Genomic DNA, 21,441 nt, shown 5'->3' with positions numbered 1-21,441 from the left:
CAAAACAGACACGTGTTGTTTCTTTCTTTTATAGGCTAGCCGCTATCCTATAGGCCTACAGACAATCTTGTGCCCGAAATCATGTCTGAGTCTGACTCGTCATTTCTGGCTCATATTCTGCGTTTCTCTCCACATCCAAATCAAATGTCTTTCGTTTTATGGCCTGTCAAGCTTCCAGTTCAGTGATGTAAAAAAACGAGGTCAGCTTGTGCCTAGAGGGATGAAGGGCAGCTGCTCGCTGACCAGTTCTCCATCACACCTATCTTTATTTCTAACGGCATGTTTTGAGACTAATTAATAGGAAATAATGATGTTTCCAAAGGTGCGACATGCACAATGGTGAATGTCAAGACTATAAAGCACATTGTGTTTTGCATTATATATGTTTTGCAAATATATTATGACACATTATTGCTGCTGCATGTAGGCGTTATAATATGGCTAAACAAATGCGAAATGTGTTGTTTGTATATAGGCTATACGCATATACCTAAACCAAATTGTCTGTAATTGGTCTATATTTGTAGACTATTAGACTATAGCCTATATATCTTATGGTGATATTTTTTATAAGCCTATAATGATATTAAATTCAATGTATCTGCCTATTAAGCCTGGCTAAATGAAATGCAGCTGTCGGCTTGAGAGACCGACCAGGCAATAAGCTAGCCTGGCTACTGTGTAGTATATGATTATTACAAATAAATGTAAACGCATGCACCATATCGCACTTGACTGCTCTGCCCAATTAGCTGGAACAATTCTATAGCCCAATAAGTCTGTCTTTAATTATGTCTCAATTTGACGCCGGCAAACCAGTCTATAATTCAGTAATTAAAGTCCTCTCTGCCCCAGTGCCTTTAGGGCAGCGCATGATTAGGACCTGTCAGCTGCTGGAGTGAACAGAACCACTCATGCGTGTGTTGTGCAACATGACCCGGTATTGTTAAACCTTGTCAACATATTAACCTGAATTCCCTAGTCATCATCACTGAATTGCTTACATACGGAGGAGTCCACACAAGCGGAACAGTGTGTAATTGAAAACGAAAACTGTTGGTATTGTATAGTCCAATAAAAGAACCTTGATGTCAGATGACGGCCCGTGCAGTGGCCTGCATGGGTCATATTGAAACTGTCCAGTTTCGATAATAGGGCAGGCTATATACCTTCAATACAAGGCTTTAATGAGGTGTCAAAGACACACGTCGTAATGACTTTATTTAATCCATTTTAATTCAGCTGGAAGTGACTCGCTAGTGTGCACAAAAAAAGACAATGACACGTGGTCATTAAAACTTGATCCAAAAGAAAGACAATTGACAAGAGGTGAAAGGCTGTTTTGGGGCCAAAGCGGTGCATGATCCAAAACACTTTCCCCCCCTTGTCAAAATATATTGATTTATGATCTTCTGAGAGACAGTTGATGTCTTCCTTATAACCAATTTCTGACTGGCCATTAGGGGAGGTCAAATGGACTGGACGTAAAAGTTATATATATATATATATATATATATATATATATATATATATATATATATATATATATATATATTTGTTTAAATAATTATGATTTCCCATATGTTATGGATATCACAAAGTAAATTATATTGTGCAACAGTACAGTAAAGTTTAGCAATCTCGTCTTGAAGGATAACATTTAATTGAAGACAATTTCATGAATAATTCCATTCACACATACTGTAATGTTTAACACATATTACATGGATATAGTATTCATGGTACTATCCATGCAGGAGCAGCTAACGAGTGTCTGGACAGGGAAGACACTGACAGAGAGAGTGGGCAATTTTGCTTCAGCCACAATCAGTGCACCTGAGTTTCCTTTGGTGTATCCAGAGTTAAATAATTGATGGGAGGATAAAAGCTTTTGTGGTGGAGAGCTAGACAGTCAGATGGTGGTAGAGGCAGGCTGGCAGAGGATCCACAACCCCCCCTCCTCCCCCCAAACCTCACTCCCACTGAGCTTGCCCCTTGCCGTGTGGTGGCCTCGCGCTGTACCTTCTCGGACGGCTGCTTGAAGTGCAAATCTGTGTTCCAACTTGTTCCTGGTGCCTGTCAGCATGTTTTCCTCTTGTCAGCAGCGATTGAGTGGGGGCCCGTGTCGCACCCTTGTACCACCACTGCAACAGGATCATTGACAGGCCAGTGACACTGCCCAACCAGATAATGGAAACCTATTGATTTTTCTACTTCTTTTTTCCTCTCTTTTCACACAGGCAGTCTGTGGCACTTCAGAATAAACCGGCCAAAGTAAAGGTCATGATCAATGGTCCTGATGCTGCCACATACAGACAGTGAGTGAAAAAGACAGGACTACCAGACAAAGCGCTTTCTTGTGGAGCAGAGTTTAGGATGGAACACACACAGGTGTGCAAATACACCACAAACGTTTTTGTTCAGGACAAAGGGAATTTGTTTAGACAATATAACTTGCTGTATGCTTCCCTGGCACATAAACTGATCAATAATAACTTATTGTTAATTGTTATTATTTCTACATGGTTTATTTTATTCTTCGGTTTTACAGGGTGTGCTTGCTGTTTTAATGGAGCAATCTCCAGAGAGGAGCCTATTGATATACATGGTAATCGTGAGCATGCACTGGCCCCTTCCTACTGGACCTTCATGGCAGATGGTGAGTGTGGGTTCTACGACAACACAATTCTTTATGTCAGACCTGCCCACCCCCATCTCTCTCTCTCTCTCTCTTTCTCTCTCTCTCTCTCTCTCTCTCTCTCTCTCTCTCTCTCTCTCTCTCTCTCTCCCTCCCTCTCCAGAGTGGAATAATGAAAAGCCCAATCCCTGGTCATGGCTAACTCAATCTCATTATAATCTCTCTTTTTTTTATTCATTCGGCCCCTTGGGATGCTGTCTGCTAGCAATGTGGCTCTAGAGAGGGCATCTTTTGAAACAACCAGGAGTCCTAATGAAGTCACAGAGTGGGACAATTATTTCCCAAAGAAGGAGCATTAATGTACTTCAAAATTCCCTCTGGAGAAACATGATGACAATTGGTTTGTACAGCTTTGATCGTTGCTTTAGACACTGCCCAGGATAAACTGCGGGGTTAGCCCCCTTTGCCACTGGTAAGTAGTGTAGCAGAACCAGATGCGACTATCAAGCACTGATTACATACTTTACAGCTTGCAGTTTCTATTGGTAAACAATGGCACACTCTGCTGTTAACAAGAGGGCACAATACAAAACAGTGAAGGAAGCATTTTATTTACATTTTACTTTCACAAGATTTAACTTAAGCTACAATATAAACTGGTGAAAGAAAAAGAAAATGTATTGCTGGTCATGTTGGTATGTTCATTTACGGGTACATTTTTATAGGACTTGAATGAACTCTCAGGACTTGAGCTATATCATGCTGATGATTGATGTGTGTGTTATTGTTACATGGTTTCTCTGGGAAATAAAGAAAGAATGTCAGTCACCCATAATAGTTTTGAACAAATCACTGTTTTCTGAACATTAACAGTCACACATTTGAGTCTGAGATTAAGATTATGAAAAACTTGAGGCACTCAAGTGTACAGTAATTGATATATCTCAATGACAGTACCAGATGACATAAAATTGTCATCCAATAAATATTTGTGTTTTGTTTAAAAGCATTGATTGAGTTCTTAATCTCAATGTTACACTACAGGGGATGATTTCAAATCAATCAATCCATCCATACTACTAATTCATCATCTTAAAAAAAATCACACTTGTGTGAAGTGAGGGGCGCTCTTATCATACATCATCATACATCAAATTCCGTGCTCAGCCAATCAAATCATCACAAATGTCATTCCGGCCAATCACTTTTGGCGTCTTCACTTTTCTGTCCTCACTTTTATCCTCAATATGTACTTTGCTCAGCCAATCAGATCATCGCTATGTCAATCAAATCATCGTGTTTGTGTTCACACAGACAAAGCTGGGCATTGGAGGCCCTCAAGAATAACACTTATGAGTTGGCCACGCAAAACACTCATTGATTTAATGTATAAGTAAAAAGCTGTAATTTTCTAAATGTTATAAAATATGTCTTTATTATTATTAGTGTGGTGTAGCGTTATTGCACCTATTATTGTATTGTAATCTAATATCTAATCTAATACAAGGACCTGTACAAAAAGGACAAACTGACACCATGCAGTGCTTGAAATTAAACACAGACCGCTCAGATGTCCTTAAAATTGAATAGACCTGCATTCCTAAAATAGCATTGAGATGGGCCCGAAAGTGGAAACAAGGCAGGCCAAAAACAACCTGGCTAGAACTGGGACCTCAGAACTGAAGATCGCAAACCTAAAATGTGGCGATCAAGTAAGTAATTCAATATATTAGTGTATTAAGCTTGTGCAATTATACACCAGTCTATTATACATTGGAGAAGTGATACCCAAAAGCTGTACCCAATACGTTGTACCCAGAAGAAACCCAAAGCCACAACAGCTACGTCGCTATTGCAACACCCACAACACCATCTTACACACTACACCCACACACACTCACACGGGCAGTGACGTCACACACTTACCCTTCGCAGTGTTCCAACGCTATCTCCTCATAAGGCGCCCGACGCCAACACTGACCACCAGCCGTCAAACAATAGTCTGCCAAAATAATGCCTCCCTTCCACATACTCACGCCGGCAATGCATTTGTTTAATACAAACATTCTCGCCCCAATCACCCACACCCCTGAGGCTTCCCTACACGGAACACTAACCACTGCTGCCTATGCTGTTGCCCCAACAGGGCCAGAAACAAGGCCTTTAAACCACGCTACTTACATACACTACAACTCGCTTACAATTCGCAAACCTGGCAACACTGCCCTGGCGTCACCAGCTCTGTTCTCTCCGTCTCTCGGCTCTCGACTCGCAGGAGAAGACAAAAACAAGAAATTTTCAACTAAAATCACACCTGTGTGAAGTGAGTGGTGCAACTCTGTGTGAGGGTCCCCAGAACATTCAGACCCCCAGGAACGTGCCCAGGGGGCCGGCCCGGTTCCGGTGAGCCACCCCGTGTCCGAAATGGTTGAGAAATGGCAAAGTTGCGATCAGGGGGTCCCTCTACTTTACTTTAACACCCCAAATCATCATATATACAGATGTGTGTGTGTGTGTGTGTGTGTGTGTGTGTGTGTGTGTGTGTGTGTGTGTGTGTGAGTGTGTTAGGCTGCGCGACAGTGACACTTGGTTGTGAAAACCAACCAAACGCTATTTCGTGCTCAGACCCAGCCAGGGACAAACATAGCTGTCTATAGGAGTGGTTGCACCACTCAAAAACATTGGATATTCTTGGCAAGCAACATGACCTTACAAGGACCCCAATATAGGTATACAATTAGGCCTTATTCTGACAAGTGCACCAAGTTGCATAAACATAAACGCTCCCTAGCTAACTCTGACTGAAAAGCTGCTACTTCTGTTGCCAAGGTTGACTGAGTGACCCTACCACCCCTAAATGCTGTGAAGGCGCAATATACAAATCTTTAAATTAAGATTAGCCACCACAAAAAAAAAGCTGAAAGCGATGTTGAACTTTGATAGAACTTTGGGTTACTATGTACATTGTATACAATATACAGCATGGCTACCAGGCATGATACCAAGTCTAAATCTGTCCTGGTACTTTACCCCTTCCATTTTGCCTACTGAAAGCTCGTTACACTGCCATTAGTGACCTAATTGATTTCTGTGGTGCTAGTATTTATAAAATTAGCTCATATTTATATTACCATAGCAATAATATTCTTTATCATGCAACTAATTTTGTGACTTCTGTACAAAATGTTAGGTTACTAAAAATTGAATCAGTCCTGCTGTCAAAGCAAAATATAGATTAGTCTAAAAATTGTGCAATATATGCTAACAAGAAAAGCAAAATATATAATATTTTGTGAATTGCGTTAAACAGGTTCATTATGTATAAATATAAAATACTCAGTCTATCAGGATAAATATTTCTGTAACGATATAGAATGCTTATATAATCATCAAAATGTCCCATGTAACTAAAGTACAATCAAACATACAATGGCCCGGTTTCCCAAAGGACATCTCTTACACCAGTGGTAACCAACCTTTTCAAGCCCAAGAGCCCATTTTATTCCCAATTGTAAGCCAAGATCTACCACTAAAACGTGTTAGAAAAAACACTTGTTTTTTTGCTATTTCTGACAGGCTCAATGCATGTGCACACATCCACACAAAGACTAAAGCTTAAATTAGAATAAATACTTATAGTAAGTTATATTATCAATGTCAAATAATATTAAGACAAATTAGAAATAATTAGTATTAGAAATATTTTGTTTCTCATTTCAATGAATATTCACATTGGCAGATGTTCAAATGACATAGGCATAACATGACCATATATATTTGCACAGATATGGTGACATACTCTCAGGGTCAGCCCACCTTTAATGAGACTGCTGTGACTGCACTTTATCTGCAAGCGTTTTGAAATCTGGTTCATATTTAGTGATTGCCAGTCTGAGGGTGTTATTAAGATGTGAGTCAGTCATACGAGTTCTAAACTTGGATTTTATTATTTTCATTTGTGAAAAGGCCATTTCACATAAGTACGTGCAACCAAAGTAGGCATGCAGCTTCAGTGCACACGACACAATCAGGGGATACTTCTCTGCTCACAAGAGACCAAAATTCCTTCTCTTTAGCTCTGACCTGCAGGTGACAGTCACTTACTAATCCAATAATCTCCATTTAAATATCTGAAGTTAATGCAAACACATCCTGCATTTTATCGGACAGCAGTTCAATGACAGTAGGCTCAGTAAAGAGGAAAGGGTTTGATACAAAAGCAGCTACTTGACTCATGCGTTGTACTTCAACAAGTTTTCATATTTCATATTTATCATATTTTTTGCTCTATGTGTGCATGTGTACAGAATTCAAACTGTAGCATTGATTATTGTCACGGACGGAAGTCATTCTTTCCCTTTGCATATGCCCTGGAGTGCACTCGCCTATTAGTTTGCATTGCAGACTGGTATATTCAGTATATTTTTCTCATTTTTATATTTTTGTTGTTGCTACGCACAGTGCGCAGCAGTTGAGGAGAACGCAACTATGCATTCCTTTAAGCAACACAACTTCTGCAGCTGCATCCATATGTTTAGAATTTGCATCAATGATCAAATCCCAATAATAAAAAATATTATAACAACGAACAACGAAAACTGAAGGAGCAGCGGCGCTATCTATCTATCTGTGTCTGCAGCCTGTCACGAGCCCCGTAATGAACGCACGTTGTTCCGTATTTTAATGTCGGGTCGGAGAATAAATACAGTATGAATGACGGCGGGATTTATTTGACAACTCTGTCCTGCTTTCTTCACGAGAAGAGAAGAGCGCTCACAGCTGCTAATATGGTACCTGTCAGTTCGCTTTACGGCTTGTGTAGTGTAGTATGTGAACCTGGGTCTGGGAAGCTCAGAGCTGCAGCCATTGGCTCATGATACGAGCACACGACCAATGGGACAGGTCATTCAGTGTTGCTAAGATACCACCCCTCCCACCACACACGCACACACACCCTTGGACGATGGGGTCTATTCTCAAACTCAGAGCCACAGCGCTCTGCTGCTCAAAATTAATTTGCATGTGACGAGCGGCACTGACATTATTCCAATGGGTCTAACACTTCGCGATCGACTGGAAACGTTCCCGCGATCGACTGGTAGATCGCGAACCCTGGGTTGGTTACCCCTGTCTTACACCATAGTGTAACAACACCATGGTGTAAGAGGTATGGTGTTGCACATGCTCAGTTGCCCTCTAGGCCGCACATGAAGCCTGTGTGCGGCCTAATTGGCTGCATGGCAGCCAATCAAACACTATGTCCTTTTTTGGGAAACACTGTCAAACACAACAACATAGAAATACACAACCTAGACTAGAGCACAGCCATACCTGTCCTCATTGCACACGTAAGGCCTCCTGCATTAATACACAAACCTGTTTCCCTAAAGCCTACACACACCTGTCGACATGTGGCAGTATTAAAACCATTCGCAGAGAAATGTGTGGTGCGAGTGGTGACTTTCTTCAACTCATTTAAATATATAAAAATTTGAAATGAAGGCCTACTTCAGCATCAAAGAAATTAAATTAAATTTCAGAATGGTAGACCTGAGGCCTACCATTGCGTGGCACATCTATGCACGGAATGTCTATGTTCACAGGCTTCATGTGCGGCCTATAGGGCAACTGAGCATGTGCAACACCATACCTCTTAGACCATGGTGTAAGAGGTGTCCTTTGGGAAACCGGGCCAATGTCCTTATTCACATTGCATCTAGCATCGAGTGTAAAAAACCGTAAAGTTCAGTTTTCACACTCAGTAAATACTCAGAAATGTGGGTTAAATTTACACTCAGTATTTTGCTGTGTACTCTAGAAGCAAGTATATAAAGATAAACATGAACAGTGCCTTTGTCATATGATGACAAATATTTTTCAAAGTCTTGGGTACAACACAAAGTACTGCCTTACCCGTAATACGTACCCGAGTCTGTGTGCATATAGTTAAAACAGTGAAAACATATTTAAGAACTAAGACTGTATGTATATGTAATATATATTTTGTTGATTTAAATATACCATATAACGATTTTAAGAAATGAAGCTTGTTGGCATTTTGCATAACATATGAATACAAATATTTTATAAGCTGTTGATAAGGCAAATACAAAATTAAAAAGTTGTTATCTTATGTGTGTGTGTGGAGAGAGAGAGAGAGTATAATTGAGGTACAGTACAATTCAATAGATATACTGGATGCTGGATTGATAGTTAACTGACATGTTGATGTGTAAACAACCTAGAACATTTAAGAGGCAACCTGAAGTTCCAGATGGGTGAGGTGTTGCTCCAGGTTTGGCTTTTCCAGCTTTGGGTGCTCCAGGTTTGTGTTCTCCAGCGGAAAGTGGTGTATCTGTTGAAGACCAAACACCTCAACCATCCTTGTCCCTGAGTGAGGGACACTAGTGTGCATAAGATGCCTCTGCAAATGCTTGACCCAGTCCTCCTGGACAGACAGTGGACCCTGGAAGACTAAGTCACAGAATCTGCACAAATTGGGTGAAATTTAAACACGGGAAACAGTGATTAATATTCCTAGACAGCAAAATACTGAAGTAAAATATGTAGTCATAGGCTTGGTCCAAGCACCTGCAGGTGAGTCTGTAGATCTTCTCCACAGCATTCAAGGAGGATAACACCTTCTTCCCGTGTCCTGATCTTGACTTCTTTTGTTTAAAATCATAGCCTAGAGAATGACAAAACAAGTCGATAAAAATGTACCATTTTTGGGGAATGAAAATCTGTTTTTAGACGAGTCTGAAAACACTGCTAGCAGGTCCTATATCCATTCTGGAATCAGCCTATAGCTTATGAGATAACTTGTGTGAAAAGTTCACGTTTTGGTACTTTTAATTCATTAAGGCACAGGCAGCATACAGTACACAGAAGCATTTCGGCATCAAACCTTCCTCAGCATATACGCTGAGGAAGGCTTGACGCTAAGACTTCTGGCATTTATTTTCTTATTGTGAGTCTTTGCGTGCTATGTTAAATAGCTGTCAAACTTTCAAACCCATTAAACTGCCATTAACACCACAGCCCTCATACTGGAGGCCTTTGTTTAAAGGCCTTATGTTTAATATTACATTTGCCTGCAGAGTCGTGGTGGCTGACACTTACTCGTTTCTTCCAAAACGGTGAACCTCTTTCTGCTTGAAAAGGCTCTGAGATGACTGGACAGACTGACAGCACTGGGGAAGGCAGTGTTACAGTGACCACAAGCCTGACCGGACTCACATTCATCTGCAAGAAAAAGTATTCAAAATGTTGGTTTGTATGCAGTTAGTCATCACAGCAGGAATATATCCTTACTGACCTCTTACACTAATAGATTCATATAATAGTTTAATAATGACAATGAAATGAAGGCTGTACGGCAAGGTTATGAGAAATGATGCATTAATCACGACCGAACTAGATCCCTGATGTTATCAATATTGGCCAGCAACTCTACATCATGTAAACCTCAAACCCTTAAAGTGCGCTCAGACTTGAATTTAAATATTCGGCTTGGTTCGTCCCGTTTGTGCTGTGCCAGGTCACGCCGTGCCCGTTCGTGGCGCTCGCATAACTTCTCATCTTTGCATCGACTTTGTCTGTAATCGCGACGCTCTAAGCATACAAGTCTGAACGTACCGTTAGATCTCCATATGTCAGAAGAACCTGTTCTGACATTCCATATGTTGATCCTTCCCCATCCATCCTTCCTCTTCGATGTCTCCTTTTTGACTGATACCTGTCCATTAAAACTCTAGACGTTAACCCAAAGTTATTAGTGCAGCCGTGTCCGGCAGCCGGCCGAAAACTAGAGTTCTCAACAGGCCAGGCCCTACATTGGGCCCTCATCAAACCCTGTACACTCAAGAGAATGTCCCCGCTACCACCCTTCGATCTCCAAACTGTATGGAGCTGACCTATTCTGACATTCCATATGTTGATCTGACCTCAGCAAACCCTGTACACTCAAGAAATGCTCCTTATATGGCCAGTACAGAATTCATTCCATGTTGATCTGACCCCCCCATGCCAAAGCGCCATCACTCGCCCAGCAGTCTTCCGTCAAATGTGTGCACCACACTTCTCGCCCTAAGGTGTCTACTGTACTGTAAGTGTCTCAGAGTGCAGAAGGAATGAAATATTGTACAAAGTAAAACTGCTATTCCCTGTGTGCCCTAACCACTCTCTCCATCTGGTTTGAAATACTAAGGATGTGTTTTCCATTCTGAAGTAAGTGCTGGTGATAATGTTTAACACAATTTAATGTCTTCAGGGGGCCTATTTTCACTTACATGTTATGGATGTCATGAAGGGTAGTGGATGAATTTGAAAACATCTCATGTTTCGTTGTTTGTCTTCAAACAGACAACACATTGTGGCTGCCAACACCGCATCAATATGTTACATAAACGATACAGACTTCCATTGCCCGTTCATGAACATTGAGAGTGACATTGATTATGTACTGTACAGTATATGTAAATTATATATACATGTTGCTTTGTGAGTCGGATTGAAACTTCTATTAACTATTAAATTGCCCCATTGATAGCACCTTCTTCATGTAAGAATATTGTAAATTGAAATGTGGTGACATAATAATATAGGCCTACCGGTATGTGTGAATTGTCTTAAATGTACCGGTAACTCAATAATGATGTGGCCATATCAAAAACATTCCCAGCAATGCATTGTTTCATAATGTAAATCAGCAATATGTCTCTTTTGTAATCCCAACCTGCCAATAGTGTAGGTTTCATAATGTTTTGTATGTCACTGCAGCTGCTGTCATGCTGTGAAAATGATCAGCTCTATTCACAGGGTTTTAACTTGAACAAAAAGGAAACTGAGTTCATCCTTATCAACACTGTTCTCTGTACCTGATTGAAGGTTTGATTTGGATCGACATTAAACAAAAGCCTGTAAACACAGCTGATGTGATTCCAGCTCAACATCAAAGTGCTCTCATGATATTTTCATTCATTTCAATTTCAAAGCGACTTGGGTGACATTTATTCTTCATGTGTGTTCCAACAAATCAATTGATTGTCAACATTCTTTTTATTTTTATCACACAATTGAGCTGGTAGCTGTATAATCAACTGATTTAAATTGTGAGAAACATGAGTGTCTACACAGTTCCTAACAGAAGGCTGTATGCAGCACATTTAAACATCATAATAGTTATTATATTAAACACCAAAGGCACCTAGACAAGAGACTTCAAGAGAAAACGTGAGATGTTTCAGCCCCCACTAACATCTGCAGTCCATTCTTTTCATATCGAAATTATTAATAGAAGGATGATTGGTACTTCGACTGATACGTTAAAATGATTTAAAATAAGGAAATAATGCTGGTGAAACTGGCAACAAAAACATGAAAATTGTATTATATTGTGCTAACTAAAGCACATTTCAAGTTGTACTATACAAAACCAAGTACAGTAAACATTTACATATTTGAAAGAGCTTATACACGACGTGTTGATATTGAAGAGTAGGAATTTGTGTGCAACTTTGTATGCAACTGAAATTCACTAAAATGTGTTATTCCCTGCTTCGATACCTTATGGTGAACACTGTAATATACATGTATGAACAGTCATACAGCTTTCTTTACGCACAGCAAAATCCACAGTGTTGTAACTCCCAGAGAGTGATCATTATAGTCAAATGAACACTGGGGATTTTCATGTGTAGAGAAACACTTGAACAGAGCTTGAGCAGCTCTGTTCAGAATGTGTATGTATTTTGTGTTAAAACTGATAGCACCATTGTGTTAACAGTATATTCAGACAGTGTAGCAAGGTGGTAGATGAGATTTCAGTTTTGCTTATCTAGTTTCTATTTTTGAGATAGAATGTTTCATGCTGGGCACGAAAAGTAATACCATACCATGAGTCCAACTTGACTCTTCACTGATCATCTGTGCCTCCATGTTGAAGTGCTTCCTGGTTGTGTATAAAGCCTCTCGCTCCCTCAGCTCCGCTGCCTTCTTTCTCGTCTCCAGAAGTTTGACCAAAGTGCTCGAGGGCGTCTCGTCAGCAGCCTGTGCTTCCTCAATCCCCTTGCTTGTCTGGCAGAACTCTGGCTCTTGTTTGGGCACACAGCTGCCCATTGGTACAGTATTCCTCATAGCGTACTGGATTTCCACTGGGATCCCAGGGGGCATCAGAAACAGGCTGCCGCTGCTGACAAACTTCTGGGAGATGAATGGACGGGAGACGAACTGTTCCTTGTTCAGGATCTGGACAATCCTCTCACGCTCCCTCTTGTCCTGGAGGAGTTCAAGTAGTATGGACACCGGGGACTTCTTATCGCTGGTTATGGTCTTCCCTATTCGTTTTAGGTGGCCCCTTGCATGATTGGAAAGGCCCGTTTTAGTATCGAACCAACCCCAGCACAGGGGGCATGTGTGTCTTTGTGACTCCGGCTTATCAACTGTAACAGTTCAGAGAGTGAGAATAATAATGAGTGCTGAAGCACCATACAAGGCAGATGACCAGCTAAAGTGCTACTGTGCACTGGACTTTCATCCAGTGCACTTTCTGAGCTTGTTTTGCTATTTGATGTATGTGCAATTAAGTATACAATTTAAGTGTATAAGGCAATGGGGTACAGTATGTTATACAAATATTATCATCCAACCATGGACAATGATAAAATGTCAGGGTTATCATTTATTCTCTTGCACTTTTTTTATATGAATTGCTGTACAGTCACTGTTTGGTTAACAACCTGCAACAAAAATAAATAATTAATAGCATCACCTTTTTTGAGTTTCCTTGTGCCAGAGGGGATCTTTCTGCGGATGCGTGGCTGGCGGTCCTGTAACGCCACTTGCTCCGGTGAAACCATGTGTCGAGCATTGTAGCTCAACCCAACTCGATGGAGGTGTCCTCGCACGTGGTTGGACAGGCCTACTCCAGACTCGAACACGGCGGGGCAGTAGGGACAGGGTTTGTGTTCTGGCCCAGCCGTGAGTGGGAACTCAAAAGGCTCAGTCTTAGGCATGGTGGCAGATGTCTCTAGGTCTAGGGAATCGTCACAGATATCACTTTCGATGTACTCCTCTTTGATAATGAGTTGCTGTATGTCACTGCAGTCATCGTCTCCATCATCATCATAGAGATGCTTTTCATTCTCACTGCTGTCCAGAAAGTTGGCTGTAGTTTCACCGGCATAGTGACTGAAGTTATAACTGTAGTCTCGTTTGATATCCTCAGGGCCGGTATCTTTTTCACAACTTTGGTTAGGTTTGTGAAATATATTATCATTCATCTGTTCAGGAAGCGATGGTGCTGACATGTTACTTTTTGATGGAGACTTTAGGGCTGCTTGCACTTGTGAACTTGCACTCGCCAAGGCATTTTTCTGTCCTTGACTGGTCTGGTCTGATTCAGCCTTCTTTGCCGTGAGCACAATATCAATGTTTGAGGGAGAGTTTGCATGTTCTAAGTTGTCCTGGCCGTCCTCCTCTGCGTAGGGTACACCTGGTGTCATATCTATTTTGTCTCCTGGCTGTGGAGATAATTTGCCACGCTTGTCAGTCTTGCACAAAGATTGTGACAGCATGGGTGCTGTGAAGTGATCACTGCACCTGAACTGTGAAGAGTGTAGAATTTTGTAGGAATTTTTACCGGCCCAACAGGTGAAGTCAGCTCTTTTCCAGAAAGTGGGCTGTGTGTTACATAAATCTGGCATCAAGTGCATTAGTTCTGAATCAGCGGTGTTGGGTCGGTCATTGAGCTTCAAACGTCTCACCTTGGATTCTGTATGCTCATACAATTTATGAAATACTGGACTGCCCCATTCATCATGTAATGGTTCTTGATGTTCCAGTTCTGAATGCCTTTTTAACATTTGTCTGTCTTGGCAAGTGAAAGAGCACAGTTTACATTGCTGAACCAGGTCCATTATCCCTGTGTCATTAGTATGACTCCAATGTTGTTGCTGGTGATGTGTCTTTAAGTGCATAACATTTAAGTGTGTTTCAAGTGCATCTTCAGTTAGTGCTACATAGCTACACTCCTCACAGCAGTAATAGTGCTTTACATTCTCATTTGCTTTGGCATGCTGGACAAAGGTTTTAGGGCAATTGCTTGCAAATACACACCGAGGCCATTGTAATGTGGCATTCCTGCCTTGGTTTTCAAGATTTTTGAGACCTTTGATTTCCTCCATGAGTTTTTCAAGCCTCTCCTGGTGAATAATGATGTGCTTCATGAGGGAACTGCTATCACAGAACGAACGCCCACACTCCCTGCATATAAAGGGATACGGAGCATTCTCCACCTGATCATGCCCATCTAAATGATACATCATATGTCTATGCAAATGTATTTTTTCCTGGAAATTAACATTGCACAGTGCGAACAGTGGCTCCGACTCAGAATGTTCCATCTTCAGTTGTTCAGGGTTAGCATTAAAATTGCATGCTACTTCAGAGTCGTTTTGCGTGTAGCAACCTTTTCTTGCGTTGTTACCAATTAGTAGCTCGCTGTCCATTGTTGTGCTGCTGGGGTGATCTTTCAGTGACTCGATGGGATATTTTAAAATAGGCTTTGTACCAAAAGAAACATATTTATTGGCACTGTCAAATTTATCTACATCGATGCCACTATGGGAACCATTGTGAGTGTGATTTAAACTGTTGTAAACCTTCTTTGCAGTGCCAGGCACACCCCTCACGTGTGTATTGTACTTCCTCTCAATTTGGCTTGTTAAAAGAGGTGTCACTCTGGCCTTTCTCTGCAGCCGTCTGTTAACAGTGTGGCCCTTCCTCAAGGAGTGCACAAGCTCTTGTGCTGAATCCCATCTGGTTGTTTCCTTCTCATCATAATCATCTGAGCAGCCCTCTGACAACTCTGTGTTTACATCCCGTAGAGCTCTTGTTTTCACCGCCTTGTTTATCAGAGGCCGACTAATGTGCATCTGGTCTGAACCGTCACCTGACAGAGTGGAATAGCCGGGCAGTTTAGACTCATTCTCTTCGGAGTGAGACGGTGCGTCGGCACCTGGCTGCGTGGGCAGTGTTTTCAGGACGAGTCCCGCTGTGTTCCTCCAAGCGTCTGATTGAAGCTCACTGGGTGGCAGCGACACCTGAGGGCTGGTGTCCTCCTCCAGTCGCCACGCGGCCTCCAGGACATTGTTGGAGAAAAGAGTGCCTTTGTTCAGGACCCGGCGTACCTCTGAGGTGGGGTGTGAACCAGGGCCATTAACAAGTGCTCCTGGAGGCAATGAATCGCCTGCATGGTGAACAGCAGGGACACCGCCGTATACAAATGGATTTGGCTGGGCTCCATTTAAAGGATTTTCATGTTCATCCGAGGACAGACCCGTGGCATTGTTCTTTGGGGAGGATGTGTGACTCTGTAATGGCTCCTGAGTGCGACCCGGACTGTCAGAAGCAGATTTCACATGTTTGTCCTCTTGTGCTTTCGGCTTCAGATCAGACATAGCAGCAATACTTTCTGAGAAGAGAAAATAACAACAACATCAGAATATCAAAATATGTACAGCGTATATACATATGCACTCCATATAGTCCTACTGTAGAATATCACTCCTATGCCCACAGTGCATAACACATATAGGGTGCAAAATGCCTTCTTCAGCGAGTCGCTGGTTGGACTCCCGGCTGACAGGACCGATTCCTATGTGTCATTCCCCTACTCTCTGTCTTTATCCCATAATCAAAAGAAAAATGATGATAAAATAAATGTCCTAATAACATTCTAGTTCATGAAATCTTAGTAATTGTTTTTCTTATCCACAATGACAACGACGGGTTGCTCGTAAAAGTGCAGTTTTGGTGGTGTATTCCCGCCACTTCTACATGCTCACATCACGTTGCATTTGCAATGTGCTGTGAGCTTGTAGATCTCCTATATTTTACGGCATGTGGCACCATTTGTACGATGGAGCAATAAGGCATTTTTCTACGGCACATTTATGATTTTCCAACACCCTCTCTCACCACCTCTATTCACAACAAACCCTGCTGTTAGCCCCGAATACCTTGGTGAGGATGCTTAATTATGTGAGCACACCTCTGGGACACAACCTTCCCATATCTCCCCCTAAAGTTCTCAGTTGCCTGCGAAAATTGACCAATTTCCATGGGAACAAAGTACACATCTCCCAATGAGATCACATTCTGTCTTTTCACTCCATGATGGTGCCAACGCAGGTCCCAGCACGAGACTGTTGTTACTTGAATCCTGACAAATTGGCAGCCGCAGACTCCATGTGTAAAACGCACGCACGCACGGAAATTCTGTCGGGGAAGGGGTCGACTGTCAGATGTATAAGCTATGAGTCACTTTGTGTTGCTGATTGATAACATGTGTTTGTTTGTTTTTAAATGTAATAAAAATAATACCAGGCATCAAAAATGACAGATGCAGCATTGTGACATACAGTAATATCGCCGTTTAAAACCACCATTATGTGTCCGGGGCGCACTTGGCTCCACTACTCTAAAACGTATGCTCAGTGGATTTGACATCCAGCGCTGGGTTGCTCTCTACAGGAAGCTGCGGTGCTAACGAAGTGGTAAATTCAGTGTTAATGAGTGGCTTCACTGTTACCACCTCAAAGGTAAAACCTTCCGAGCTCCATATTCTCTCCATCTGTTGTGGTGTTAGAGGTTCGAAGGGAGAACAGACGCTCTGCATTTAAAGCCAACTTCACGGCACCCCCCTCTCCCCAAACAGCAGGGTGACGAAGCCATCAAAATATCTGAGCTCGGAGATTTACAGGCCTCATTAGCAGCCAACTCACACAGCCTGCTGCCATATGCATTTCTATGTATACACATACTGTATACAACATAGTTATATATTGTAATGTATAATATATACAATGTGTACTGCAAACACAATTACACATGCACACACCACACACACACACACACACACACACACACACACACTCAGGGTTCAACAGAAATGCAATTTTTAAAAATTCATTTGCTTCTATTTACTTCATTTAGTCAATGTTAAAAGGCTGACTTTGCCTTGCCTGAAGATATTTACAGGGATTACAAGCTTAAATACATTTAAGCTGTATGCACAAATTGATCTGCTTCTATGAGCTCCTGCTAATGCTGCCCGCTACTTTCCCTGTTTTCTCGCTTGTCAAATGAGAGTTAGTGGGAGAATTACTGTCTGCTGTTGAGCAAGACAACACGTGATAGAGGGCCCTTTTTCTGTTTCTGATTTCATTTTGGTTTGTCTTTCACCACTTGAGGTAACACTCTCATTGCACCTCTTCTTTAGGTTCATGTAGAAAAAACAGTAAGGTGATAATGAGATGAAATCACGATTTTGTAGGCCCGACGGAGACAAACAGACCTTTCCACTCTATATTTAACAAGCAGCTGGTCTGACTTACAGATTTCATCATATGAAACTTTTTTCTTACATTTGACAACAATGACATGAAATCAATACAACAAATTCATTATAGAAGAATTCCATGACCCATAACAAACCTCAGCATGACATAACAGTATAAAACTGTTTCTGGGCACACAGTGGCAGAGCTTGTCTTTCCAGCATACAGTACTTTGCAGGCATGGTCACTTGTGCGAGTGCATGGGAGTGACACCACCTGCTGAAGAAAAATTTGTTGGGAAGTTCTCAACAGGCCCGAAAATAAATTAAGGCCCGGCCCTACCTGGGCCCTCATCAAACCCTATACACTCAAGACACTGCCCCCGCTCAATATATGGAGCTGACCTGTTCTGACATTCCATATGTTGATCTGACCACATCAAAAGCTGTTCACTTAAGACACGCTCCATATAGAATTCATTCCATATGTTGATCTGACCCCCCATGCCAAAGCACCAGCGCTCACCCAGCAGTCTGCTGTCACCCAGGCGCATCTCGCCCTCAGGCGTCTTCTTACTGGTATCTTGTCGTGCTGAATGTGTGGGATGTGACGCACAAGAAATGATTGAATGATTTTCTGGTTTGTAGACCGTTTCAATGGTTGTGGTTGGTCTCCTCCATCTTGGCTGAAAACTAAGGCCCGACACTGACAGCCAAGTGGCGTCAGCCACAAACACTTATTTTAATATTGGTTGAGGTCCTGTCAAAGTTCACCAAAGTTGGACTGCTGTGACACCGGAAGACGTTTTATTAGCCCCTTGCTTCACATACAGTGGAAGTGAATGGGAGGCAAATATTTAATTAAGTGTGGACGGAAGGAAAAGAAGAAGATATAAGGTGCAGGACATTATTCAAGGTGCAGGACACTAGTCAAGGTGCCACATTATTCAAGGTGCAACATTGTTCAAGAAGAGATAAAGTCCAAGTCCAAGTACCAGTCCCTCGCATAATCCACAGAGGAAGAGCAAAAAGGTCTAAGGCCAGCCTAACGGCATTGCCTGTCATCAGGCTGCTGAGCAAGACGCATGCCCTACTCAGCGTCCTGTTGGCAGACTCATACCCTGCTTGAGATTCAGTGCGTCCTCCACAGACAGATTTTTTGGTTCTCTGAAACCATTGGTCAAATAAAATTGCACTGCACACGCCCATGTCATTTGGGACACACGCCAAGACCCAGAAATGCCGGCAACGGCATGAGACGCGGCACTGCCAGGGGAGGTGACCGCTGCTCTGTCGGTCCGCACTCCAGCCGCCGCAACTGCCGGTAAACTGCCGGTAACAGCTGCGGCGCTGCCGGGGGGAGGGCGGCATGTGCCGGGGGATTATGTCACTCCACTGCCGCTCCATCTCGTGGCTGCCGATTCACACAGCAACTACCGGTAAACTGCCGGTAACAGCCGCGGCGCTGCTTGGAGAAGGGGCGGATTATGACACTCGACTGCCACTCGCTTCCACGGCAGTGCTTCCGGTTATGGTTAGGGTAAGGGTTCGGGGTAGAGTGTCGGATTGATGCCGCCGAGAAATACTGGCACCTGCCACAGGTGTTCCACGGCTGATGCCATGTGATGCGTCGTGCTTGGGATGCACATGTAGATCCGACATACCAAATGTCCGACATGCGGAAACAACGGTCGGACATGCGGTTGGACATGTGGTCCGACATGTGGTCCGACATGCGCTGCTCCCGTGCTTGCGGTTATGGTTAGGTTAGGGTTTGAGGTAGGTTGCCGGTCTAATGACAGTCGGAACTAAAGCCTGTACCTGTCGTGCTTGCTTGGGGTAGAGTGTCGGACTGATGCCACCGAGAAACATGACGTTAGCATGGTGAGAGGCGAGGAGGGTCATGAGCTTCTGATTGTGGAGAGTGCAGAGTGTTCAATCTGCGCACTGCCTGCATAATGCACTGTCAGAAAAACATTTTAAAGAAGGAATGATTGATGGAAAATAGTATTAAATTCTTCACAACATCACATGTTATTATTTTAAAATACTATATTGGGGAGCTGTTGTTCATTGGTGCACGGTACCCTCCTGAACACCCACTGAAGCAAAACTGTGTGTTTTTCAGAGAATGGACCTTTTTTTCACCTACAGTACAAGTTACAAGTTAAAAGTAATTGCCAGGGAATTGTTATGTTTATCGGTATTGCAGGGAAATACCATGGTTGAAAAGAATAGCATAACAATAACACAGACAGGCCGAAGTCAACAGTCTGCTTCACACCGCAAAGGTCAGGTATTATATAAGAACGAGGGCATGTTGCTGTGGGCTTAGAAGGCTGCTATAGTCTAAACTAATTCCGTCTTCTACCTGGACTGAGTGTGGACCCAGGCTGGCAGCACAGTGGAGGCTGCTGGAGACCAACAGGGACCAGTCAGCCAGACAGACCACTTCAACTTGTTGGAGTTAGTCTGTCTATATGGATCAGCAGCCATCTATATACAGTACACTCTCCCACACAACCCTCACCTTCACTGAAGAAATGTCAGAACAGGGCAGAGGAGGTTGGGGGGTGCGGCCCCTCAAGTACTGCACTACAGAACTTCCTGGCTAATGGGATCTATTGATTTATTTGGCACAATGTGAATTTATGAAGCTGCCTCTCTAGTGTGAGAGTATCAAAGCGTGGCTCAAAACAAACACAGTGAGATGCAGTTTGACACTTCAGTAATCCCAAGGTGAGTGTGGTCTCCGTCTCTCACTGCCACAATAAAGAAACAGTGATGTAAAACCAGATTTATACTTTATCAAATGCCTGTATCACTTGGAGATAATAAATTACTAGTAACAGAAGTAACAGAAATTTGCAATAACCTATTGCATACCATGTGTCGTACCATACAGTCATTGATGTCACATCTTGTCTATCTCACTGAACAACTGTGCAAGAAGATTTTAGAAGCAAGGCCAACGTTTTCAGAAAGCACCTAAGATTTCACCAGCTTGCACATGAGAAAATAAGGAGGGTTTCACACCGTGCCTTTGGATGGATTACATAGTCTTTTATCCCCCTGAATTCTTGTCAACCAAAGGTCATTTCCATAATAATGGCCTGCATTCTCCCTAATGGGATTTTGGGCTGTGATTATGTATGCCAGTGTCTTGAGCAGACACTATCAGCCCTGTCATCGTGAATTGTGCAAATGTAATTACACAAAGCCTTTGATAACTAAACAATGTAATTTACCGCTAGAATAACAAGATATGCTGGATTTATTTGACTCAAATGATATAATAAAGGGAATTGCATAAATCCCTTTTGCAAATCCTGCAGCGGAAATTGCCAGAGCAAAGTTTAATCACAAATTGCTGCAAAAGTATAATTTACAACAATAACTAGGCCTACGTTGTATAATTAAGTGATCAAACAATAGAATGACGTGTTTGCAAATATTTTGCTGA

General features: G+C 42.3%; 1 protein-coding gene across 1 annotated transcript; it reads right to left on the bottom strand.

Moving 5' to 3' along the window:
* Positions 1-8,888: 8,888 nt before the first annotated feature.
* znf644b (zinc finger protein 644b) lies at positions 8,889-16,098 on the bottom strand (the record flags this gene model as incomplete). Its single annotated transcript, XM_080770447.1, has 6 exons — positions 8,889-9,126; positions 9,230-9,326; positions 9,761-9,883; positions 12,535-13,080; positions 13,410-13,805; positions 14,667-16,098. The coding sequence occupies 6 exons, from the start codon at positions 16,096-16,098 to the stop codon at positions 8,889-8,891; spliced, it is 2,832 nt and encodes a 943-aa protein (XP_080626573.1).
* Positions 16,099-21,441: the final 5,343 nt, after the last annotated feature.

Source organism: Protomyctophum bolini (genome assembly GCF_963924005.1).
Source record: "Protomyctophum bolini genome assembly, chromosome: 8".
NCBI lineage: Eukaryota > Metazoa > Chordata > Actinopteri > Myctophiformes > Myctophidae > Protomyctophum > Protomyctophum bolini.
This window is presented reverse-complemented; position numbering and strand designations above follow the sequence as displayed.